Source organism: Equus caballus, chromosome 7, assembly GCF_041296265.1.
Source record: "Equus caballus isolate H_3958 breed thoroughbred chromosome 7, TB-T2T, whole genome shotgun sequence".
NCBI classification, from domain to species: Eukaryota; Metazoa; Chordata; class Mammalia; order Perissodactyla; family Equidae; genus Equus; species Equus caballus.
In genome coordinates, this window is record NC_091690.1 from 71,519,878 (window position 1) to 71,547,063 (window position 27,186).

General features: G+C 41.2%; 1 protein-coding gene across 1 annotated transcript; it reads right to left on the reverse strand.

The window, feature by feature from the left end:
* Positions 1-6,753: 6,753 nt before the first annotated feature.
* Positions 6,754-27,119, reverse strand: SPCS2 (signal peptidase complex subunit 2). The gene is made up of 5 exons (XM_005612037.4): positions 26,934-27,119; positions 16,659-16,742; positions 15,695-15,855; positions 13,283-13,417; positions 6,754-7,522 (listed from the first exon to the last, which is right to left on the reverse strand). Exons 1-5 carry the CDS (start codon positions 27,045-27,047, stop codon positions 7,336-7,338), a joined length of 681 nt encoding a protein of 226 aa, XP_005612094.1. The 5' UTR covers positions 27,048-27,119; the 3' UTR covers positions 6,754-7,335.
* Between the last annotated feature and the right edge of the window lie 67 nt (positions 27,120-27,186).

Here is a 27,186-nt window from a genome sequence, read left to right on the forward strand (position 1 = left end):
CACGCCCAGCAATGGTCAGTGCAGAATACTGAATTTTCAAAATAAATTTATACAACACTCCCCAACCTCTCTCATTGTGATCATTACTCAGCAAGCAGCTCTGACAGTTAATCTTATGTGTCAATGTGACTGGGATATAGGGTCCTCAGATATTTGGTTAAGCATTATTCTTGGTATGTCTAATTTCTGAATGAGATTACAATTTGAATCAGTAGGCTCAGTAAAGCAGACTGCCCTTCCAGTGTAGGTGGGCCTCATCCAATCTGTTGGAGGCCCGAAAAGAACAGAAGTCAGGGTAAGGGACAATTCACTCTCTCCGCCTGTTTCCAAGCTAGGACATCAGTCTTCTGCTTCTGGACTGGAACTTACACCAGTTCTCAGGCCTTTTGACTGAGTGGAACTACACCAGTGGCTCTCCAGCTTACAGACGGCAGATCACGGGACTTCTCTGCTTCCATAATTGTGTGAGCCAAATCCTTATAATAAATCTCTTTATATATACACACACATATCCTATTGGTTCTGTTTCTCTGGAGAACAATAATACAGCAGTAAAGAGGAAGTGATTGCTTTCTAGGTACTGCCACATTCAGTGACCAAACTGTCTTACTAAGGTATTGACCAGGAAGAGCTAAGAGAGGCAGAGTCACAAATGTTTTGAGTACATTTTCTGAGTAGGCTGTTCCAACACTCAACAACGCTAGATGCCTGTGGATGGAGAGCAGAAGGTCCATCAAATACCTTGAGTATCAGCCCACTGCTGAGTGGCTTGTGTAATGAATTTGTACCACTGACAGACTGTATATGGTCAAGAAAAACAAAAACGTGAGACAGATTAGTTTCAAGACCAAAACAGTATAGTTGCAGTCGGCTGACTGGAGAACAGCAACGCTGTAACCTGAGAAAGTATCAACAGTGGTGAGGCAATCTCAATAACCCCCAGAGGGAGGCAAAGTTGATCGACATAATCAACCAGCCAGGAGTGGGTGGAGGCCAGGCTCTGTGCTATGTGGCCTCATTCACAGCTAGACAAACTGGACTCTGACAGAAGTCACAAGCCTGGCATGCAGCAGTAGTCTCTGCATCAGAAGTCTAAGTCTTTTACTTTGTGCCCAGGCTATGACGGCAGGTGTTAACGCCATGTCAGTACGACAAATCCAGGCAACAACAGTGGCAATCGGAGTGGTAGAGGTTCCGTCAGGAGCTTGATTCCAGTTGGTCTCATCAGAGAACGAGCCCCCACTATGGGCATCTACATGAGTGACCCCAACAGTTCAACTCATTCATAGTTTGTGGCCCCAAAGAAGAATGTCTTTAATCTGACAGCCTGTAGTCTTCTGACACCAGAAGACTAGGCCATTGACAATAGGCCTAGAGTCAGTAAAAATAAAACATGTCTGGTCTCTAGGAATTGTCTAGGGCAAAGGTCACAGCTTTCAATTCAGCCCATTGTGCTGATGAGCGCTTACTGTAGTCAGTCTTCCAGAATTGTCACTGGACACCAGCAGCTTTTAACTTAGCTGGACCATCGGTGAAACCAGGCCCAGGCATTTGACTGCAGAAGTTTTTGTAAATCAAGTGCCCCACTGAGCCAGTGGCTCTGCTTCAGGCAGCCAAGTGGGGAATACATTTCCTCCAAAGGAGTAGATGTCACTTTTTTATGTCAAACTAAGATAGTCAGGCTGTTTGCATCCCAGAACACACCATTTCCATTTGATGAGGGAAGCCTGCTGGGATCTTTCTCGTAAGTTGTCAAATCTGAGTTAGCATGGTCCAAGATGGAAGCATTAGGCCAGTTACGAGCATTAGGGTCAGATATTCAGTTTCAGCAATAGCTCAGTAGCAGCCTGACAGCTGTCCACCTTCTAAAAGGTGGACTTGGTGCCTGCAAAGGGCACGAGGCCCTGCTGTACTGGGAAACAGCCTGAGTACTCCAGCAGTCACCAAGTTTTGAACTAAAGCTGTGATTTTCGTTTCTTTCCTCTTAGGGTTCTATATTGTTTTTGTTAGACTACCTGAGAGGAAACAGCGATCATTTCTCTATATGTAGTAGTCCCTCAATGAGAGACATATAAGCATTCACAATTCAGTCAAATGTATAACTGACTTTAATAACACATTGATGGGAAAGCCATACAACAGTAGGACATTGAATCAGTTTAGAGGCTCCCCCTACAGGTCATTTTAATTTTCCTTTCCCATTGCAAACTTCATCCAAACGCTACATCAGTTGAATTCAGGCAGTTTTTCCCCACTGTGGGAACCCAGACCACGCAGTTTAAGATAGGTATGTTGGAGGCTACAGCCACCAAGAGATTACGCTCTCCCAGCCAAGAGTATGTGGACATCACAGGAGAGGGAGAGGCTAGCCGGCAGGGGGCAGCTGGGTCAGGGAAACTTTTTTCCTGACTTTTGCTCCAGGGTCAGTGCTGCCTCTTCCCTTGTCTAACTCTTGGCGCCAATGAGCACCTAAGGCTCAAGGGCTCCTATTTTAGTTTTAGTTTTCTGCATCCCTGCACACCACCACGGATCTGTCCCACAATCCTTGGCACTTCTGACCATCCCTGTATTCAGGGCTCCCTGTCCCCTTGAGACCAAGTAGGATGGTGATTTAGGTGTTTATATTCAACAGAGCTATAAAAGGGGATCTCCTCAAAGACCCCCAGCACACACAACTTCTTTCCTTAAAGCAGTGGGGGGGGGGGGGGGGGGGGTAGGGATCAGCGGTTACAGAGGGAAGAGTGGCTTTGCACCAGTATGCAGGGTCATGTATTTACTTCCAAGAGGCTACCTGCTTGGACTCAACAAACTCCCAAATGTTTTTGGTGCACTCAAAGCTCTATATCCTTACTGCTGACACCATTTATTTCACCTTTGGGGAACACTTTGCTCGAGTCATAGCTATACTGCCTTCAGCTGGGGCCACAGGGTTGCTGCTTTGTCAAGCAAATATCTTTTCCTCCTCCTGCCCAGAGAAGAGTGAGCAACAACCTAAGCAACCATTTGGGCAGTGTGTTTCAATCCTACTTCTCGATACTTAGCCTCAAAATATTCACTAACGGGTAGGACAACAAGGGAGCCTAACTCCTCCACCCTGGCTTAGCAGCATTTGCTACCAGAGCCCAGGTTATCTTCTCATACCTCCTCACCTGGCCCATGTCTTCTCTTCTAGAAAGCCATGTCTGTCAGCATCCCATCTGTTACCAAAACTGTCAGAACAGTCTATGAAGGATCTAGAATTTTATCTTACTTGCAAACTGACAAGTTAGTCTATTATTCTTTCATGGATACTAGTGGAAGACAAGAGACTCCTGGATCAAAGAACTTTTATTACCTATAGAAGAGGAAGCAACTTGAGCATGTTTGTGTCAGTTCCCCCTGTCCCCCACAACAAAAGTGATGTGGGGTAGGCCTAGATGGCATGATGCCTACACATTTAGTGGGTTCTATCACAGGAAAAGAATCCTGAGCTTGGGAAATTCAACACTTTTATAGTGAACAGTAGGTAACCCTGCTCCTTGGTTTACTCTCAAGGTTGCTCACTGCCCACAGAGCACTGAGAGAATGCCCTGGAAAAGAGTGGTGGGGTCTTACATTCATATGAAGCAAGATATGCAGGGATGCTCAGGGCTCATGGCAGACTGCCTCTCCCAACAGTTTCTCATTCTTCAGAGGGTCACTTTCGACAGTATTATAAACCAAATCCAGGGCATGAAGAGCCTGAATACTATTCAATATTCACCAGTGGTTTCCCAGAAGAGTTTGCCATAGAGAAATTTCCCGCAATGTGCCAAACCCTCTTACAGCAGCCAAGATACACTGCAAAAAAATCTGGGACCTTTCCTATTGACTCGGAATGGATCTAAGGTTGGCATGATAGACTGCGGGACCGGGTTGTGTGTAAAACAACCCCACAGTTGCCATTCTTCCTTAACAAGCGTTACGCACCCGAATCCCTCTTCTCCCAAGCAGACCAGCCAAAGTTCTAACGATTCACCTGTTTTCTGCCCATAGAAGTGGGGAATTTCCCTCCTTTCATGCTTGTGTAGGTGTGTGTCTCTGTAACTGCTGCCTGAAAGGAGCAGGAAGCTTCTTCCACCCAGGTTGAATACTAGCGTCAGTAGTCACAATGGGGTGGACGTGAGGCTGATGGCTGGATTAGTGAGGAGGTGATCCTTCCCAGAGGAGAGTGAACAACCACTGGGGCACCTTCTGAGAAACTGTCTTTGAACCTGCTTCCTGGTACTCAGAGCCTGCAACCACCTCCCCAATTCCTCCTCATTAACAAGCAATAAGGTATTTATGTATTTAAAACATTATTCTGAGAAGGGGGCCACATATAACACCAGACTGTCAAAAAGATCCAGAGCGAAAAAAAGATTAAGCATCCTTGTCAACCATTCTAGGAGTCATCTGAGCACACGTGTTTTCAGGCTGGGTTGTTAAGAATATTCTATTTAATAACATAAAAGGCTATCATGGGGGACAGGACACATTCTACAAAGAATATTAATGTGATATTAGCAGTTTTCCCAGATGATTTCCATCAGGGAGACAAAGTTTCCAGCAGAGAGGGGGCTGTCTAGACAGGTGGAGATAAGGTAGAGAGTTGGTAAGAGGAAGGCCTCTAAACTAAGAAGAAACTTGAATCCAGAGAAAAATACAACTTGTGTGTATTCAAAGGAACTGCATTTTCTTCCATTCCCTAAGGTTGTTCTGAAGTAAAAAGACTGTTTCTAAAAATATAAAAAGCACCGAACCTCAAATACACATTAGCAGCTGAAATTTGCAAATAATGAAAAACATTAACTATCTTTCCCCACTCTCCTCAGCAGTCTTATATATTTTTTGGAAGACATAAGTTCATCCTGGGCAGGTGTGAGGAGTTAAGAGCCAGGAGGAAAATGTGACAAAACGTCAGGAGGGGTGCTGCAGACCCACTAAAGAGGGTAAAGAGCAGCCCAGCAGCATTCAAAACAGGCTGGAGTGACCACTCAGTCAACGCAGTGTCAACAGCCAGCCAGAGGCACTCCGCAGCCTCACAAACCGCAGACAGGCTGAGGCTTGAGCGTGTTCAACTGATGGGAAACTGTCCTAAAATACTACAAGTGCAAAGCAGCAGAGTTTGGGGGGAGGTGGATGACCAAGTGCAACATGGCTGGGCTGCTAACCCACTTCTTCAGCAAAAAGATACGGCCTCAAGTGGTTCCTGGAGTCAGGGAAAAACTGTAAAAGATCCATGCACCCTAAGAAATGCCAGATTTGGGGTTTATGGGCAAATTTAAAAGAGTATACCACTCATATTCTTTGTAATCATAAGGAATATTTTGTATGCGGGCATTTCTAGGGGGTAAGGAGCCTTCATAACCTCAAAAGGATACATTATCTAAATGCCTTTGTCAGGTTCAGACACTTAGTCCTAAAGAAGGAATGAAATTTGCCCAAGGTCACAAATTAGAATAAAGCTGGAAACAACCCAGGTGTCTTGTCTCCCATACCTCTTCTCTTCCCCTCTCTCCCAGACTCACTCCTTTCTTGGGAGAGCGAAAAACTAGAAACAAACAAAAATATCTACTGATAGAGAAATAGTTAAATTTAAAACATTTATACTGTGGGATATCATGCAACTATTAAAAATGAATTTGACCTATATATACCGACAGGGAAATTACCTAAGAAATATTAAGTTCAAAAAACTACAGAGCATATTTCAACATAATTCAATTTTTGTTAAAAAAAAAAAAAAGTGAAGCTACATGTTTGTAAGTAAAGAAAAAGGTACACATGGTGTGAAAGAACTCCAAGGAGTCATCTCGAAGAGGGTTATTCCTTGTCTACATCCACAAGCCTTGGGACCCCTATGTCTAACAGTAACTCCTTCACTATAAAAATACGATTATCTGATTACACACTGTCAAAAGCTTCAAGTTGCTGACAGAATAGGATTATCACCTAAAAAAAAAAAAAAGAGGAAACTAGAAGCTCAGAGAATTACATGATTTACCAAGGTTTACAGGAATAAAGAGTACAGACTCCAAAACTTCAGTGATGTTCCACAATCCCCTACTGCGTGGCGCTACATGGGGCAACATCCCCAAGTCAAAGAGGAAAAGGGGCTAAGCGTGATTTCTTATAAGCTGAATATAGTTTTAGGTACTAGGCTCAGTTAACTGTACTTCTGTGAGGCTAGGGGGACAATATTCCCATAGCTCACAGGATCTGGGTAAGTGCCCAGTTCTTCTCTGACCACAGTGGGAAAATACTGGAAAACATGCGGCTCACAACTCCAGAGCCACACTGCCCAGGCTCTATCCCAGTTCCATCACTAGCTGCGTGACAAATTATTCCACTTGTGCGCCGCAGTTCCCTCAGCTGTAAAATGGGGATAGTAACAGTACCTACTTCTTGGGACTGTTGGGATCACTAATGAGTTAACACACGTAAAGTACTTGGAACACTACCTGGCACCAAGTAAGTACTGAGCGCCATGGCTGTTATCAGTGCTAGCGGTTCCTCACCTCCAGGTTCCCAGGAGCCTGTGACCAGTAAAACGGCCTAGAAAGGAAAGGAACCGACAGTAGTAAGACTGTCAACACTCGCTGTTCTGTTCCTTCCATCAAGACTATGACTCCATTTTTTCACATCTTCTTTCCTTTTATTGAAAAAAATTTTAGAAAATGGTAGTTAATAAAGGGCACAAACAAATCAACAGGGATATACTAGTGGAAAACACGGACAATATAAAACTAAAAATGTCATTGGCTTCTTTAATTGGTTAAGAGCACAAAATGTAACAGGCAGAAGGTCTGTTTTAAACAAATTAAAAAGCTGTGTTTTTTTGTTCCCAATTCTCACCAAGTCAGATATATACACACCCACAAAAATGGTGTGTGAAGTAAAGTTGTACACAAGAAGTTGTATCCTGAATTAAGGGAAACAGCTGTTGAAACAGGAATTAACACAATAAAGTCAGTAACAGGTTAATTTTAAAAACTGAGTCTTCAAATGCTGCATGGCACAAAGCTATACTATTATAAAGTACTGCTAGGTACGAAGGAGGAAGTCTGTACAGCTTTTAGCAAAAATGCTTTCCCAGAAAAGCAAATCAAAACAACGCAATCAGCAGACTAAGGAGGCTACCGCTAGGTATCAGAGCTACAACTTCTCATATCTGAGCTGGAAAATCCTATTTATCCAGATTGGACTAAAATTTCAAGACAAAACAGGGACATTTTGAACATCTCTTACTTTATCCATTTTAAGTTCTCTGTTTCTTTTCCCCTCACTCAGTAATTCCGCATGATCCTGCAGAAAGATGGCTGCTTTTAGAATTGGCTACTTTATTTTTCTTTCTGTGGCGAGACTGTCATGGAGCCTTGATATTTCAGGCTCATATGCATCCATGACCAGTGTCCCGCTGTGGTCAAAAAACTTAGCAATGGACTTGGTGAACTCGGCTTCCCGCTGCTGTTTTGTTCTCCCACTGATGAAGGTCAGCTTCAGAGTGTATTTGTCATCGAACCTAAGCAAAGATAATAAATCAAAAATCAAACACAAAGATTCAACCAGTAACAATACAGCACCAAATGTTTTTAAAGGACAACACTGAGCTGGCTACTGGTGATGTAGGGAACACACAGATCTACTCTTTCAAAAAAAAAAAAAAAAAAAAATCCCAGGGGCTCCTAACTGCCTGCAAGATACAAGTTCTGATTTGTAGGCTTTGCCACGTCATCCCTGATTTAATTACTGTGCACTTCCTTTACCTTGTCTAGACTATTAAGCCACGTGGACCAGCTTCTCTCACCTCTGGACTTCATACTTGTTATGCTAGAAGGGTTTTCCTAGCAGACACTTCTCTTCAATCTCACCTGACTTAGTTCCCATTTGTTAACTCTATACTTGGGCAGAAACTCTCCTGGGGAAGTCTTCCCCAAAACTCCCAAACTGGGTCAGATGTCTGTCCTTTGTCTTCCACAGCACTGGGAATCAACAGTCAACTCAAATGCTGAGCGCCTATCATATGCCAGGTCTAATGATAGGTTCCCATGCTGTCAATGAAATTACCTATTAAAATGATGTTTATATATTTATGTTCTTCAATAAACTCAGGGATTCTTGAGGGCAAGGATATTGTCTTCCTTGTTTTCTATTCTTAGCCTGGCACTTGGTAGGGAATCAAATTTTTAGGAATAAACGAAGAACTCTTGTTTTCAGATATTTCCCAATTCCACACTGCTCAGTCCTTGTACTCGGTAATCAATCTAGCTCCAGGGGCTGGCCCCATGGCCAAGCAGTTAAGTTCACACGCTCTGCTTCGGCGGCCCAGGGTTTCACCCATTCGGATCCTGGGCGCAGACATGGCACTGCTCATCAAGCCATGCTTAGGCGGCGTCTCACATAGCACAATGAGAAGGACCTACAACTAGAGTATAGAGCTATGTACTGGGAGGTTTTGGGGAGGAGGAGAAGAAGAAGAAGAAGAAAAAAAGAAGACTGGCAAAAGATGTTAGCTCAGATGCCAATCTTTAAAAAAAAAAATCTACCTCCAAGTTCTACCCTGATCCCAGGCCAAGGATGTCTTTTACTACATGAACTCCAGAGATCCCTTAGCTATACCCTGAAGTATCCTGAATGCCTTTACTACTTCCACCCATTCAAGAGGGTTTGTAATATCAATCTCTGGCAGGCTGACACTCCTGCCGTGTCCCGTCCCCCCCGCCGCAGCCCCGTTTCTGCTTCCATTTAACTAGGGTATATTCAGTAGATCGTCAGGTTGGTATTATCTTTAGAGGAAGCAGCTGCTTGAGCCTGTTTCTGCACGTTTAAAATAAGAAAGCTACCACCTACTTTTCAGGATCCCTGTCATGGTTAAAATAGTGCCTACCATCTAGTGCTCAAAACAATGACAGCTCAATAAATTGTTGTCTAGCCAGTTACAGTGCTCCTGACCTGGACAGCCAGGAAGTGAAGGTCCCTGAACTATTTTTAACACCTCAAAAATTTCTCTCAAGCTCTGACCAACTGCTACTAACTGATATCCCAGTAATTTTTGGACTTTTGGGCCCAGTTCTACTGGCAGTTCCGTGGCTTTGATGGCAGGACATGATTTGATGAGTTGTGATCTGATGCATTTTAGAAATAGTTACCCATTAATTCAACAAATATTTATTCAGCCCCAACTATACATGTCAGGCAGTTTTAGAGGTAGGCTATACAGCAGTGAACACAACAGACAAATCTCTGCCTTCTGGGACTTTTATTTTAGTGTGTGTGAGGGAACCAACAATAAAATAAAAAATATGATGTTCTTTTAAATATGGCAGGCAGGAAAGGCTTCCCTAAGCAGATGCTTGAGCAGAGCCCTAAAGAAGGTAAGAGAACAATCTATCTGGAAACAGAATATTCCAGGCAGAGGAAACAGCAAACACAAAGCCCCTGAGGCAAGAATATGCCTGGAATGTCTGAGAACAGAAAGGCTAATGGGAACAGAATGGAGTGGGAGAGGATGAGAGTCACAGGAGGTGAAGGGTGTGTTTGCATATGTGTGTGGGGTGCAGAGAATAGGTAAGTGTGGACTTAAATCTTAGGATTTTAAGTTTTTGCACTGAGTGAGGGGGTTTTGAGCAGAGGATTGAGTTGATCTGCCTCATGTTTTAAAAGGATCACTGCCTGCTGTACTGGAAACAGACTACGGGCAGGGAAAGCAGCTGCAGAGGTCCATTAGGACATTATTTCAGTACCTAATTGACAGATGACGGTAGCAGTGGAGATGGTAAGTGGTCAGGCTGAATATATTTAGAAGGCAGAGCAACAGGATTTGCTGACAGACTATTAGAAGGACTGAGACACAGGAATCAAAATGATTTCAGAATTCTGGCCTGAGTATTCAGAAGGATGGAGTTGTCACTTACTGAGATGAGGAAAAGCAGGCTTGGATGAGGGACAGCAGAGTTAGGTTTTAGACATGTTAATTTTGAGGTGCTTATTAGGATCCAATGTCAAACAGAAAGGTGGGATATACCTGGAGTTCAGAGTAGAGATCTAGGATAAAAATACAGACTTAGACCAGACAGAGAAAGACAATCTCTGTATGACTCCACTCATATGTGGAAGATAAACAAATACGTGGACAAAGAGAACAGATTAGTGGTTACCAGGGGAAGCGGGGAGGGGAGGTTGGGCACAAAGGGTGAAGTGGTGTACCTATAATATGACTGACAAATAATAACGTACAAGTGAAATTTCACAAGGTTGTAAATTATCGTATCCGCAATAAAAAAAAAATACAGACTTAGAGATCTTCACCATATAGATGGTATTTAAAGTCTTGAAAGTCCAGATAAGATTACATCTAGCAAGTGAATATGGATAGAGAAGAGGTGCTGGAAACAAGCACTAGTGCGTTTCAAATTTAGAGAAAGGAAATAAGGAAGAATCACAAAGGCGACTAAGGAACAGACATTAAAGTAAGAAGAAAATTAGAAGATTATGGTATCCTAGAAGTCTAGTTTTAAAAAAAAAGTATAAGGAGAGAGTGATCCAGTGTCAAATGTTGCTGACAGGTGAAGTACGATGGGGAAAGAGAAGTGAAGACAAGAACAGATCCATGAGATAATGGAAGAAAAGAGGGGCAGAGAATGGGAACACTGTGCACAGAGAATAAGGGGAAAGAAAGTTTTTTTAGTTGGGAGAAATCACACCATGTTGTATGCCAGAAAGAAAGGGAAATATCAAATAAATGAGAAGGGATAGAATCCAGTGGACAAATGGAGAGGAGGCTTTGGACAGGAACTCAGAAAGCAGGCAGAATATGATGAGCACTGCAGTAGGGAGTGATGGGAGACTTCTGATTGCTTCTATCTTCTCAGCAACAAAAGCAGCTGAGAGTAAAGGTGGAGGAGGAGGGCAGGAGGTTTGAGGATAGAGAAGGCATGAAAGATCCTCTAGGACAGTGAGAGTAGTAACTGGACTACAGAAGTGCCATGAAATCTAACTTGGGTGAGGAGGAAGTGAGGGGCAGAGGGACTGTGAACAGGTGGCATTCTCAGTGGATTACAGATGCCACTGGGGCTGGAGAACTGTTAGGACAAGAGAATAAGCAGGAGAGAAACTAGGAAAAAAGGAAGCAATGGTCAGTGGAATACTTAAAACTGAAGGTAATTAGTTATCAGTAACAGCAAGGTCGAGGGTATATCCAGGGAAGTGTTGAAGACACAGTAGAAAACAAGATAATCAGAGGAGAGGAAGTAAAACTGAGAGGCCAGAGTACTGGAATAACCATCTACTTGGACACTGAATCACCAAGACTTCTGAAAGGAGCTATGTTAGAGAGTGCCAATGTGTCAGGAGCTATCTTCAAGCAAAGAGAAGTGCATCTATATTTAACTGCAATGAGAAGGAACAGAGGTGGTATATTTCCTCTCCACAGGTACCAACAATATGTCAGTTGGTAAAAATCAGCAAGGAATGTGGAAAAATCAGAACAGTCATACACTGCTAGTGGGATTATAAAATGGTGCAGCTGTTTTGGAAAACAATCTGGCAGTTCCTCAAGCAATTAAAAAGTTACCATATGATCCAACCATTCCTCTCCTAGGTATATTACCTGAGAAATGAAAACGTTACATCCACACAAAAACTTGTACATGATGTTTACAGCAGCATTATTCATAACAGCCAAAAGGTGGAAACAACTCGAATGTCCATCAACTAATAAACGGATAAGCAAAATGTTGTGTATCCACGCAACAGAAACAATCAACATAAAAAAGAATGAAATATTGATACATGCTACACCATGGATAAACTTTGAAAACATTATGCTAAGGGAAAGAAGCCAGTCACAAAAAATCACATACTACATGATTCCATTCATAGGAAATACCTAGAACAAGGAAATCTATAGAGACAGAAAGTAGCTTAGTGGTTATTTAAGGCTGGGGAGTTGCGGGCATAGGGAGATGACAGCTAAAGGGTAGAGGGCTTCTTTTTGAAGTGATGAAAATGTTCTAAAGTTGACTGTGGTGAGCGCTACAAACATCTGTAAACACGCCAGAAACCACTGAACTGTACACTTTAAATGGGTGAAGTGTGTGGTATGTAAACTCTCTCCCAATAAAGCTGTCAAAAAAAATAATAAGTCAGAATGAAAATAATGAAATCAAGATGCTGCCAGGGTCTAGATTCTGCAACTCTGCTTCAGTAGCCTGGCACAGGGTGTAGATTTACGATGGCTAGGCCAGGAGGGCACCTAGGAGCCCTGCCAGGAGGAGACAAGAACTCGGCTGCAACATCGGAATGAAGGTCTGCTCCTCCTCACAGGCATCTCCACAAGTCGGTAATGAGAGAAGCTGTTTGGCGCTGATGCTATACTCACCTACATGTATGTGAATAATTGTACTTCTAATTTCAGAGCCTACACGCTAGGAACTATACCACGTGTTTTTAGGATAGCAACTAAGAGCATGAGTTCTGGGCTCAGGCATGGGCTGGAATACCTGCTGGAATTCATTTTGAGGCTGTATGAAGAATTAAGTAAACCCTTTGGGCCTGTGTTCTAATCTATAAAAAGAGTTGTTCTAAGGTTTAAATGAGATAATGCGCTTGGCATAATACTCATTGTATGGTAAATGCTCAACAGACATTTGCTATTATAACTGGTATCTCATCTTCCCAACAACTCTACAAGTCATTTTTGACCCTACTAAAGCTCAAATAGTTGACGTGATATACCAAAGTCACACAATCAGGAACAGAGGTGCTGGAATTTGAACCCCATTCTGGATCCTAGAAAGACCTCTGTCAGGTTCCCAAAGTCATACCCACCGCTGGTCAGAAACAGACTGAACTGTGCTTCTCTGAGTTGCCCAGCACATTGCTTCGGAGATTCCCAATTGCACAGAGTGAAGTCAGGATCATAGAAGATATAGAAGCTAAAGGGGTTCTTCAAAGATAACAAAGATTTCACACCTTTGGCCTTCATAGTTCTGCACTCTAATTGGCTCAGTTAATTGGCCAAAAGGAAAAAGAATTATTCTTCGTTCTTCCATCAAAGAACTTTCTCCCACAGCTTATCCTCAGAGCACTTCTGTGATAATGCAATCCAGGAAGTGCAATGCTAGGAAAAACCTTCTAGATCATTCATACTCCTTTCTTCATTTCACATGACGAGCACTATGATCCGCATAGAATAGGCATACAATAGTCTGTTGCTGATAATGACTCAATACCCAGAGAAAACCCAGTATCAGGATTTAAGAATCTGTGAGGGTAGGCATACCTCTTGAGACTGGAGGACAGCTGCCAAATATCATCAGGATCCATTCCTGTAGGATCTTTCCTGTGGGCCACAAGAAAGATGCTCTTCTCCTTATATGAGGTATAAATGGTCAGGATCCCCATCATCACGAAATAGGTTCAAATAAAGTTAAGGGTAAAACACACAAACATACAGGCAAAAGACAACACAAATTGACAAGCAAGAGCTACGAAAACTTTCATAATGATAGTCCTAGAGAAGGCAGTTTTGACTCACTGTAAAAACACTGAAAATTTGGCTATTTCATTTTCATTCTTATGTTTATGTACCAAGAGAAGCAAGACTCTCTCTGGTTAATTCTTCAAAGAACACCTCAAAAATGAAGATGAGGAAAAAGGTACAGGGCATAAACGAGCTCTCATCTCTCCTGTTCAAAGATAACACATAGGAAAGACCCAGTCACCTAGTTTGTCAAGATTTGTGCTTATTTTTCTATAAAATACAAAACTAATGATCACAGTGGACTTGACCATGCTTAACCAATTTCAAGACTCATTAAAAGAGAAGAAAAGTGACTTCAAACTAGTTTATTATAAGAATAATTACTACCTACATGCATACAGGCTTATTACTATATTCAGTTTTTGATAGTATTAACTATCATATTTGAGTACCTACTGTGTGCCAGAAACTGGCATAAGAGCTTTGTGTACACCGTGTCAGTTAAACTCTATAAAAATTTAGAGACAGAGGCAGGCAAGTATACTGCAAAGTGTATGGACTCTGGAGTGAGGCAGTCCTAGATTTGAATTCTGGCTTTTAACCAAAGTAACCTTGACAAATTACTTCCTTCCCTAAGGCTTAATATCATCACCTCTAAAATGGGCATACTACTAACTTTTTAGAATTGTCATGAGATTTAGAGATGGTATATACATACATACACATATTTAGTGTCTAGTACAAAGATATTTCTAATGGTAGTCATTACTATTAATAACCAACATGATTATAAAAATGGCAAGATCTTGTTTTATTTTAAACAAATAAGCTAACAAATAAAATTCCGTTAAGGTAGCCCTCTTGGGAGGCCATATTGTGTAATTATGTTGCTGTTATTGTTCAAACCTCTTTGGAACTCTTTTGGGAACCGTCTCCAGAACCTACAGCATATTATTTTGAACTGCCTTAATAGTGAAAAATTCATACTGAGATGATCTATCTAATTACTAAAAAGAATCAAGGTACCAATGCTGGACAGCATGATTTGGGATCAATTTGGATAATGTCATTTTTTAATTTGGATCTCCTTTATTAAATGGCTTGCTAACTGCCTCTGTGGAAAAGTCCCCAAAGGAGAGTTTTTAGAAATATTTCAGGTAATGAGAAAAATTATTAAGAAAAATAAACCTCTTACCAAAATAATTTGTTTTAAACCACTAGTACAGTGCTGGCACATAGGAGACACTCAATAATATTATGTGGCTATTAAGAATGAGATAGCCCTGTATATTCTAACATAAAAAGACATCCAATATATCTTTTAAGTTAAAAAGAAAAGTGCAGTATGTACGGACTGACTCGGGGGGAAGGAGTGGAACTGCAAGAAAACTGTTTCTATGAACATGTATAATTTTTGTAATAACAGTAACAGTATAATAAAAGTCCTTTGTATTCAGCTTTTTGAGAAATAATAGAGCTGGGAAGGTAACAAACATGATTCCACATTTATCATAAAAAGAAGAGGGGAAATGAAACATTTGAGAGCTGATTATATACCAAACACATCATAAAATCTCTCATTTAATCTTTATGATAATTCTGAGTGTGTATTACCCATATTTATAAACGAGCAGCATTCAGATAGTCTCAAAAAAGTTCAGTTCTTATTAGCACAAGATGACAAAACACTTTGGATTTTACACCCAGGTTCTCTAGCTCCAGAACAGGTTCTTAATTCGAAAGTTACACAAGCCACATCTACAGCTCATGCTCAGTAACTCCCAGTCCAACCCCTCAGCCTCAAGAAAACCTAACAGAGATCTCAACCTCCAAAATTGGATCCTTTCCTAATATCCTGGAATGAGCAGCTTGAAGCAACCTGGTCTAATGGGAAAAGTTCTGGACTAGAAATAAGCAGAGCTGGGTCTCACTATTACTGTGTATTTTGCTATCAGGTGCTCACACTTGGATTATAATAACCTCTATATTAATAACTACACAGAATTAAAGAGAAAATAACCATATTAAATCTAAAATATCATTAATAATTACCACATAATTTACAGATGCCCAGAGCTCATAATGTTCAATTCTAACATTAGCAGGCCCCAGAATCAAGGTTTGTTTTTTCGTAGGGAGCAGGGAGAAGTATCAGTAGAGATTTTTAAAAATAATCACTAGAAAACAAACCTGAGCATAAATAAAGGATATGATATGACACACAAAGCCAAAACAGGCTTGGACTCTGGAAAGGGGTGCATATAATCCCAAATCAAAGCCACTATGGCAAAGAAACAGGAGATGGTACAGATGGTGAGGCGACCGTCAATGAGACCAAAATTCTCCACATACTTGTACTTTTCCAGAAGTACCTAGTGAAAAGAACAAGGAATCAAGCTAACAGGAATGCTTCCTTGCTAGTACCTGCTTTTACTCTAAATTTCCAAGATAAAAGTTACGTTAAGGATCATATATGGGGGCACGCTAAGTGGTGTAGTGGTTAAGTTCGCATGCTCTGCTTTGGCAGTCCAGCATTCACAGGTTTGGATCCTGGGCATGCACCTACACACTGCTCATCAAGCCACGCTGTGGCAGTGTTCCACATACAAAATAAGGGAAGACTGGGAGAGATGTTAGCTCACCACTAATCTTCCTCACAAGAAAAAAAAAAGAATTATATAAATTACCAAGTAGTTCTCTCCAATTAAGATTTTACCAGTCTAAGCAAAAAAAAAGATTCAAGCTATTTACAATGGATCCCAGAGAAAAAGTTCATCAATTTCTCATACATTTTTTTTTAAATCCTCAACTTTTCCCCTAGGATGAAGCTAAAATTTTCTTTTCCTTTTTAAATGGAGAGATGACCAATCATGGAGAATGTCTTCTAGTCCCTCAATCTTCTTGGCTCTAGGCTAATTAACCTCCAAAACAATAGATTACCAGCTTTCTGGAATTCAAAAATTAGAGAATTTGAGGAGGAGCTTGAGGTAGCTAACATCTGTATTTTAATACATGTTCCCCTACATATACTGTAAGGATTTTAGAACTGCTTTCTGGCTGAATTCCTAACACTAAAAACTAAGGTCATTCTACAAGTCACAGAAGAAAAGATCCTGCAGAAGACGAGCCATCAGCCGTACATGTGCTAACAGACCCCCACTCCTCAACAAAGTACCTTCTTGGCAGAATCATCCAAAGAATTCTTCACAGCTGATCCATCCCATTTGTCAATTTTCACAGGCTTATCATCAATCTTCCACTGTAAAACAAACAGAAGAGCTGTACATCAGGAGACATGGCATCTTACTGAAAGTAAAATGAACTACTTCCTTAAGAGCATCCTCCAGTAGAGGTAACATTTACTCTCTGTCTTCTGACTTTGCACAGCTAAAAAAACAAAACACTTAAAAATGAAGTTGCGGGAAACTAAGTCAGTAGAATCACATGGTACTCATGTGTTGCCAGTCTCCATGTTGAGAAGTCAAAATCTACAAGCCCAAAACCAGAACACTTTATGGGCTGCAAAGAGTACGATGTGAATTCACATAGCCCATCCTTGTTTTACCGAAACATGGGTACAGAAAAGAACTCCACTTTTCATCCTTTCATTCTGTGACCATAAAACTCATAAAATAAGACGTTCATGAACTTTCAGACACTAACAAAATGAGAAAGGTCTTCTTTAATACATCTTTGACAGCTAAAAATTTTATTATTTTACCAGCATGTCTTAAATACAAGGAAACAGCAAATCCAGTGTAGTCTGTTGGAAAGAACATTTTGAATTAAAAACCAAGTCTACTACCACTGAGTTATGTGACTCTGGACAAACCCTGCTTCAATTTCCCTCCTCTACAGAGGTTTAGACAGGTTACCAAACACTGTGCTCGTCAGAGGGAAGTGATTCTCTCACACATTGTTGGTAGAAGTTCAAAATGGTACAATATCTACAGGAGACAATCTAGCACCTTGGATCCCACTTCCCTCTTCTGGGAATTTTTCCCTATCTGCACACACATGAAATAAAATACAAGGCTACTTACTGCAGCAGCATTTACAAAAGTAAAAAGTAACTCAAGTGCTCATTGATAGGGGGCTGGTTGAACAAGCTATGGTAAACCCAGATATCCTGAGAAGGCAAAGGGACATGGATGGGAGTGAGACTTCTCAATGCAGGCCTTTTTAATTTTTAACCATGTGAATGTATTATATAGTAAAAACTTTCTCAAATGCAAGTGATTATGTGAACATAGCTTAAGTGGAATACGGTGCTATAAATAACCTGATAAACCTGTCTTTTAAAGATCATAATGTCCAACTCTTAATTTGTTAGCTCAAGTGAACAAATAATATTTCATAAAATTTACAGACTAGCAAGTAAGTCAAAATTCATTTGGCCTTAGAATAGATTTTACTGAAGAACAGAGAAGAGAACTTCATATTTATCTTTCTGATTGAGCACAAGTTCAGAGATACTGCATGCATGTATGGAACAAACATTTGCAAAAAGTAACTGAGAAGATTTTAAAGGAATGTAGAAATATAATTCATCAAACTTGATTTTTTCCCTTTTTTTCTTTTTTTGGTGAGCAAGATTGGCCTTGAGCTAACATCTGTGCCAATCTTCCTCATTTTGTATGTGGGACACCACCACAGCATGGCTTGATAAGTGGTATGTAGGTCTGCATCTGGGATCCAAACCCATGAACCCTGGGGCGCCAAAGTGGAGCACGTGAACTTAACTACTATGCCACAAGGCCGGCCATTTAACTTGATTTTTTCTTTACTGTAATTCTATATGCTATTACACAAAAAAGAAAAACTGTTCTGTGAAGTTCGTTGGAAGAAAAAATATGAACTAAAACAGCCATATATCAAGTAATTAAATGTTAGTCAAGATTTTCTCCTTTTGGTGTCTCATTAAAAAAATAATTTTCTTTGAGAAAATTACTTGTGGCAGCATGTTGTAATACTGATTCTCACAGCCAGCCAGCCTACAAATCAAACATGACACTTAATTTTAAACATACAAATTGAACCAAGAAAAAATTAACAGGCTTTCTAGCTAAATAGCTCATTTACATTTAGTTAAGTAAACCTCATTTTGATAACAGCAAGCAAAAGAAAGATCTTGTACAGCCAGAATCCACCAGAGAATTTGAATTATTTGTGAAACAAAGTTATTAAGAAAATTTTGGGTCACTCCAAAAAGAAAAATCATGTTCTCACAGAAACTCAGCCACACACCACTCGCCCTGCAGTGCATCACAGAAAAGAAACTTGCCTCTACAATTCAGAGGATAATTTCTTGGCAATTTTGGGGGATAAAATGCAGAAGCAGCCATTATAGGATGTGCTTAAATAGCCTCTGTTCTAACTCCACTGTCTGGTACCTCGAAGCAATCTTCAGTACGCAGAACAGAAACATCTCCAGTGAATTCTATGAATCACAAGAAAGCTTATAATTTGATTTCTGAAGAGATCGGAGCATCATACATTTTGAGTGCATGAAAAACCTTAGCCTATCTCAAAGCAAATAGCATCTCTGCCTTAGTACAGACACATATCTGGAAAAAGGGCAAGAAGTGAATGCTAAGTGCTTATTTTTCTGATTTATTTTCCATCATTCTCAAAAACTGCTCATCAACTAAAATGTATGCTACTTTTCATGTTCCTTCTACTGCTATTCAGAGTATTTTAGAAACTCTTATCTTCTAAAATACTCACTCTTATCTTCCGCAATCCTAAGTGCAAATTGCTTTCCTTTTGTAGTTAAAAAATAATAATAAAAAGACAAAGTAAAGTTGGTTTCTTTCATGTGGGACCTCACAGGATCAATTACGAAGAAAGGCTCTGTGCAGAAAAGAGTTAATATAGGCCTGAGACTGCCATCCTTAGAAAGGCGTGCTTAAAAGGATGGCCCTTGGCTGGCATCTTGGAAGCTGGGTGGTAAACAGTTTCCTACACTGATACAAATCTTCCCCTAAGAGACAACAGTGGCTCACTGTGCCTAAACTGTTTGTATAAACAATGTGATTTATGCCAAACACCTATTTTCTTTCTAGGAGTGTGAAATTTTGGCTCGGGCTAGGCAGAGGGTGCCTACTTAACCAGTCCCCACTAAAAAACTTGGGCACTAAATTTCTAATGTGCTTCCCTGGCAGACACCACTTCACATGCATTGTCACATCATATAGTTGCTGGAGGAATTAAGCATATCCTATGGGATTCCACCAGGAGAAGACTCTTGGAATCTTGCACTTGGTTTCCTCCAGACTTCATCCTATGCACCTTTTCCCTTTGCTGATTTTGCTTTGTATGCTTTTGCTGTAATAAATCTTACCCATGAGTATGATGACATGCTGAGTCCTGTGAGCCCTCCTAGTGAACCACTGAACGGAGTGGTCTTGGAGATCCCTGATACCGACAGTAGTGCCAATTAAGATATATCAGATGCTGTAACTGCACACACAACTCTTCTTCCCTTCATTCCCTCCTGCATGTTATAGATACCTGTATGTTGGGTACAATCAACAATCACAAGTATTGACTTATTTAGTCATTATTATATTGTACCCAGGTCATATATGCACAGTTTAAAGAGTAAGAGTTCTGGGAGTTATGAAAAAATAGCAGTCCCTGCTTCCCCTTAAGATCCTTGCTATTGTCATTTCCCACTCCTGAGAGAGAGACTCTACTTTCATCTCCTCTGGATGATATTTTTTGGTATTCACCTCCAAAAACAAAAAAGTTCATATTGTTATTTCTTAATTTTTCAGTTTCTGGCACTAAATCTATTGACTTCTCACCATGAAAGATGGGATTCGGCTGTTTTACTCCCTGTCACACTCACCTTTGTTTCTTCTGCCTCTCCCCACCATCTTTTTAAGACAGTCGTAGTAGATCAATATTGATTTGGTCTTATATCATACGTTACTTTTGGCTAGATCATCATTCGGAGATTACATTATGACCATAAATGCTATTTCGAGATGAGTCATGGAGTATACTCGAATTACTTTTTCTTTCCCGCATAGCTTTTTGCTTTCCTTGGAGCTACTGCTGTTTTCATTGTTTCTTTTAATCATACAATGTATTTATCACCAATAAATTCTCAAATTCTTGACTTCCTTGCCACTACCAACAGAAGAGCTAAAACACTTTACCAACCAGCATCCCTTCTGCCAGACCTGGACAGCTAACCAGCTCAGAGAAAAGATGAATTTGACGGCTTTGATAGAACACTACAAAAACTCATTTCAGTTATGATTCTCCGCCACAAATCTGAATAATAAAAAGTTCTACAAAGACATTTCACTGTAGGTACAGCATCAAGGTCTCTAGGACTTAGGAAGGATATTAAACACAATCCAGGTCTGAAGAATGCGTAAACAATGAACAATGTAGAAAAGCATTTTCTGACCTTACTGATTTGGCAATTACAGACTTCTCCTGTTCCCCATGCATCTTCCGGCTTTAAGGGAGTAGGATGTCAAAAAAGGACAAAATCCTTGGTCATAAAGGCATGTCCAGCAAAACAAAATTGTCTTGAGTATGAAATAACAGAATGAACACTTCCATTTTCTTCTTTTTTAATAACTGTAATAAAGTTATTAAAGTAAGTCATGCAGTGATAAAGACCTTGCTGGACTGCTTCATAAGGGTCCTTACCTTGACGACTGGGCAGTAAGACTCAAAGGACTCCTCAATTCACACTGAAGAGATGAAGGAGACCAGAGGTGAGTGGTGCCAGTGGAAGGACTCTACTCTGATTTAGAAAGAACTGAGCATGGCTCTAAGAAAAACTAATAAACTTTTTCTCTACTTTCTTTGATCTTTCCCGGTTTAGAAAGGGGATGTAGGCTTCAAAGAGGACAAGGAGTAGGAGATGAAGTGCATGACAGAGGGAGCATATCCTAGATGGCCTTGTTTACTAGGCTAAGGGACTTCGACTTGATTCTGAGACAAGTAATGGAGAGTATTTCAAGCAGGGGAACAACACAATCAAATTTATGTTTTTTAAAAAAAGTCATTTTAGTGGCAACCAGCAGATGGTCTGGAGGGGAGTAACACTGGGGATAAATACATCAGATGGGCCTGATTTAGATGCAAGGCCTGAATTAGAGCAGCAGCAAGGGGATGAAAGGGGAATACTTATGAGGTAGATCTGGCAGGACTTACTGACAGACTAGTTAAAAGGAACACGAGAGAGAGAAGACAGAGATGACCACTCTACTAGAATTCGGGCTTGGGCAACTGTTTGAACTGTCATGTCTGTTTTCCAAGAGAAGGCACCCAGGGGGAAACAGTTGTAAGATTCTTTACATAGTCTAGATACTAGACCCTTACCAGATATATGATTTGCAAATATTTTCTCTCATTCTGTGGACTGTCTTTTCACTTTTTTTTGTGCAGGGGAAGATTCGCCCTAAGCTAAAACATCTGTTGCCAATCTTCCTCCTTTTTATTTCCTTCCCTAACCCTCCAAAGCCCCAGTATGTAGTTGTATACAGTTACAAGTTCTTCTGGTTCTTCTATGTGAACCACCGCCACAGCATGGCTACTGACAGATGAGTGGTGTGGTTCCATGACCAGGAACTGAATCCAGGCCACTGAGGCAAAGCATGCCGAACTTTAACCACTAGACCATCAGGGCTGGCTCTTCACTTTCTTGATAGTGTCCTTTGACACAAAAACATTCTTAATTTTGATGAAGTCAAAAATAATGAGTTTGGGATGCTACTAAAGTTTAGTTTGCAAAACAATGTTAAAAAGCCAGCATCTTGTTCCTTTAAACACAAACACACACGATTACTGTAATGTCATAAAATTGTCCCTCCTGTCAGAGCTGCATCAGGGTACAGGCACACCACCCAGAAGTCCAGTAAGCTGAGACACCATCAAGGAGAGTAAAAGAGGATACATGACCTCAGGACACATGGTTGATGGGTGATGCTTGTGCCTAGGTCTTGCAGCCTCAAAAGAGAGGCTCTTTCCACTACTACATTAGCTAGCACATGGTCTGCTCCAGTATGAAATACAATGTACCAAGTAAGGAAAGAGTGCTGGATTAAGAACTGGGGAAGCCAGGTTCTAGAATTGCTACTAACTCACTGTGTGGTCTTGGGCAAGTTGCTTCACCTTCCCCTCTCCAACTGTGTCCATGTCCATAAAATGAGGAGAACACAACAGACGAGCTTCAAGGTCTCTTCATTACAAACATTTTAGAGAAACCACTATTGATTAAGCAGAATAGTTAAAAATCAAAACAAAACAAAAAACCCTTAAAACATCAGAACCAGAAGGGATTTAAAAAGTCATCTAAGACAACAGTTCTCAACCTGGAAGTAACTGTTAAAATGTAGAAGGAATAGGGTCAGCCCTGGTGGCCTAGTGGTTAAGTTTGGCACACTCTGCTTTGGTGGCCAGGGTTCAGTCCCCAGGCGCAGACCTACACCACTTGTCAGTGGCCACGCTGTGGTGGCAGCTGACATATAAAAAGAGGAAGATTGGCAACAGATGTTAGCTCAGGGCTAATCTTCCTCAGCAAAAAAAAAAAAAAAAAAAAGCAGAGGGAATAAATAAATAGCTATGTGTAAAAACATGCAGATATCCAGGCCCCACCTTTAGAGAACCTGATTCAGGTCTGAGGTGAGGTCCATACATCTGTATTTTTAACTAAATCCCCAAAGGAGTCTGATACGGACAGTCTTCATATCATGTTATGAAAAATATTTACGTAAGGAAGCTGAAGCCCAGAGTAACCAGCTAGTTAGCAGTAGCTATATATATTTTGTTGAGTATTTACTATGTGCCAGACAGCATCTTTTAAGGTAAATACTATTATTTCCCCCACTTTATGGATGAGAAAACTGAGATACAAAGAGATTTATTAACTTGCCCAAGAACATAACCCTGGTAAGAGGCAGAGCCATGATTCAAAGCCAGCCAGACAGGCTGGCTCCAGAGCCTGTGTTCTCAACTACTAAGACAGGAAAGGCGGACAGTCCAGCCAAGAGACAGAAATACAGGTATAAGGTTAAAAGGGTCTGGATATAGCCTCTAGAAAGCATGGTTTAAGACCACATTTTAATAGCCAAAACAAATCCAGCCAGGAGACAGAAATCCAGGTATGAGGTTAAAAGCATTTGGATAAAGCTTCTGGAAAGCATGGTTTAATACCATATCAATTTTGACAGCCAAAACAAATTAAGCAAGCAATTTTTCTTTATAGCCTGCTATGAAGAACAAAATGTTTTTTGATGTATTTTGCACAAAATAATCTACTGCAGTGATCTAAGTTATTCTGTGATGGAGGCTGGAAAATTACCGCTGCATACCTATTTTAAGATCAGAAAACTAGAATTGCTTTGTTCTTAAAGTCAGTTTCATACTAGCTGAAATTCACATCTGCTTAGGGAAAGCTAGAAGCACATTTGCATCTCTTTATTACATTTCCTTACTGGCAAGTGAAACTACAGCTGCAGGAAATAAAATAACCACCCTCCAAAAAATCGAGAACAATCAAATTAAAGAGATTGTAAGGTTGAACAGCCTCTCACTCTTACAGAGCAAAAGCTTCTCTGTTCACTCAGATTCTCCTCCACTGAGGATAACATTTTTTTCCCATGCTCTCTTCCACAGTACCCTCAGTCTTCAGACAATTAGGGGCATCATCCTCTAGGCAGTTCATGAAGACTGAGGTGGCAGATCTTAAGTTTTTTCTCTGCTAAATTCAATGCTGCAAGTATTTATTCTGTGCTGATTTCTATAGAGAACTTTAAGGACCTCTCACAGGAAACCAGACAAATACAAATTGGTAGACAAGACAGTACGTCATATTAAGTAACAGTTTAATTCCCGTGTGCAATAAATGCTAGAGAATTCAGACAGGGAACAACTCAACGTAAGGCTGAGGTGAAGTTTTCCAAGAAAAAGTACCTAAACAGCTCTTAACTTATTTTCTCTCTCCTCTGACCCTCACTTCTCTGTTAATTCTGCTAAGTGCTCCTTTGTGAGACTTTTTATCTATTTCTGCTACTCAAGTTGGGGTTCTCGTCACCTTGTCATTCTATTTTTATAGCTCTTTACGAAGAACCTTTACCAATAATACACAACTTAATGTTTACAAGAAGCCTATAATACATATGGGCATCCACACTGTTTACATAAGGAAATTCAGGTTCACGTTACTTATGTAACTAATCCAAGACCAAGTAGCTTTTAATATGCTGCACTAGAATTCAAACTAAAGGGGTTACACTAAACCTTATACACCGGTATGGTATCTATACTATAAAGCCTTATTGGAAGTCTTCTAATTTCTACCAATCCAAACTATCTGAATAATTTTCCTAAAATAGCTTTACATAGTCTCAAAACCTTCAACAGCTTCCTGCTCCTATTTCAAGCAATCCATGCCCTCCTCAATCTGATTCTACCTGCTTGTCACTACAGGTCTCTTAGAGAACAGTCCGGTGAACTCACTACCTGAGAAACATCAGGCACCATCTGTGTACCTTTGCTCAAGGACATCCTTACCTGGTATGTCTTGCCTCTCTCTCCCCCAAAATAAGGTCCCAACTCTACTCTCAGACACAAGGTCCTCCCCTAGGGCCCTCACCCCCTTATCAACCACATCTCAACAATCATTCTCTCTCTCATTTGAACTTCTATACAAAGTACACATTTGAATACACCAAATACTTTTATGTTTAATATTTTGGGTATCCCATGTCCTACACTCAGCTATACTGAGTACTTTCTGACAGTAGGATTCTTGATTTTTTCCTCTGCCATCACACACTTGTATTAGACACTACAGGTTACAGAGATCATTCATGTATATCACCTCATCTGATTGTCCCAAAAACCACAATATTTCAGATGAAGACGGGAACGTTTAGCGAGGTTAACTGACCTGCTGGTCTTCATACAGTTTGAAAGCAGCAGAGCTACTTCAAAGGCTAGATCTTATGATGCTCAAATCCAGGTTCTTTCATTACCACAATGATGCCATACACTTTTCAGTAACCACTGCCTTAGCAGAATGCCCATGCTTAATGTTTGCTGGTGAGAATCCAAGTGGAGCAAAAAGCAGGAGCAGTCAAAGGGATAGGACGAGCACAGGCTGCAGGGCACTCACCCAGCAGGAAGACAGGATTTACGTAGGAAAATGGCCATTAATTCCCAATAGTTTCAAATTTCTTGGAGCAATTTATCATCCCAACCACCAGAACATGTTCTCGTCTCTTAAGAAGGGTTAAGAGTCTGAGAACCACGTAATTCAAAACCAATGACCCAAAAAGAAAGCAAAAAGATCTAGATCTGAAGTCCTCAATATGATTACAAATTCATTTCTTAAGCACCTACCATGTGTTAGATAGAGAGAAGCCTAAAAGCTGTTTCCAACTGAAGTAAAAAATCCTCTTTCCTATAATAAAGACCCCATGCTTAACATTTCTCATCAAACTGGCCCAGGGCCCTACAATGAGATAACTACAAAGGACCTTAGGGTACATTAAGGTTAAGTCCCTCACTTTACAGATGAGGAAACAGACATAAGGAGAACAAGTATATTTCAAGGTCACACAGCTAATTAAAGGCAGAACCAGTACTAGGACTCAGATCTCCATGCAGTTGTTTCTTCCAAGATGCTATGTAAAGGGCAAGAAGGGCCAACCCAGGAGGAGAGTTTTCCTTCAGGCCCTTGTGGCTAGGAATGCAATTAAAAAAAAAAAAAAAAAAAAAAAAAGCACGGGCGGATGGGGTAACAGGCAAGGGAGAGCAGGCAGCAAGCTCATAAATTCGATTCACCAGTGCACCTGGTGGCAGGTAGGAGCGGAAAAAGACGGGGGAGGGTAAAGAAGTCGAGAGGAAAAAGATAAATCTTAAAGGTTTCCTGTCAATCCGGTAGGGGAAGTCAACACTCAAATAAGTTCAATATCCAGGGTATCGTGATAAAACACCTAGAAACTTCAGCAAACAAAAGGCCAAAGAGCACTCTGGAATCTGCAGCAGCATGCAAGTGTGGTGGTCGTGGTTCGGAGTTTGGGGACTACTGACTTCAAGTGGTTGCTTTCATTCCTTCCGGCTTCAGTTTTCCCGGTCGGTGAAATGGACACATTCAGCAGTGGCCCCCAGCACCACCGAGGAAAAACGAAGGCTGCACTGAAATGTGGGAATAATCAAATTACCCTAAAGCTGTGGCGGCTGGCGTTGAGGACCAGGCACACTCCCGAGAAGGAAAGAAGACCTGAAGAGGACAGAGCCTGGGTTTGAGGTGTGGAGAGCGGGCTACCAGCGCCCGGAGGGTTCCCAGGGTGGGCAAGACGAGGCCCCCCTTCCCCCAAAAAGCCGCAGAAGAAAACGGGGGCGGGGATGAGAAGGTGCGCTCGCCGCCCCCCGGGCCTCCCCAGGCCTCGACTGTTCCTAAGAACCGGCTCCTCACCTTATCCAACAACCCGCTGCGGCTACTGCCTGTCGCACAGCTTGAGCCACCGCCAGCCCCACTACTGCCTCCGCCACCTCCAGTTCTCCCGCCCTGTGCAGCCGCCGCCGCCATCTTGTCTGCCTCTACGTCTCCCCCTCCTACTTGTCCGAAGCCGATTGGCTGAAGCTGACGGCGTGACGCGCGGCGCGGAGTCCATCGGGACCCGTAGTTCGGGGTTGGCTGACGCGTCGTTGCTTGCGGAAGTGGCCGC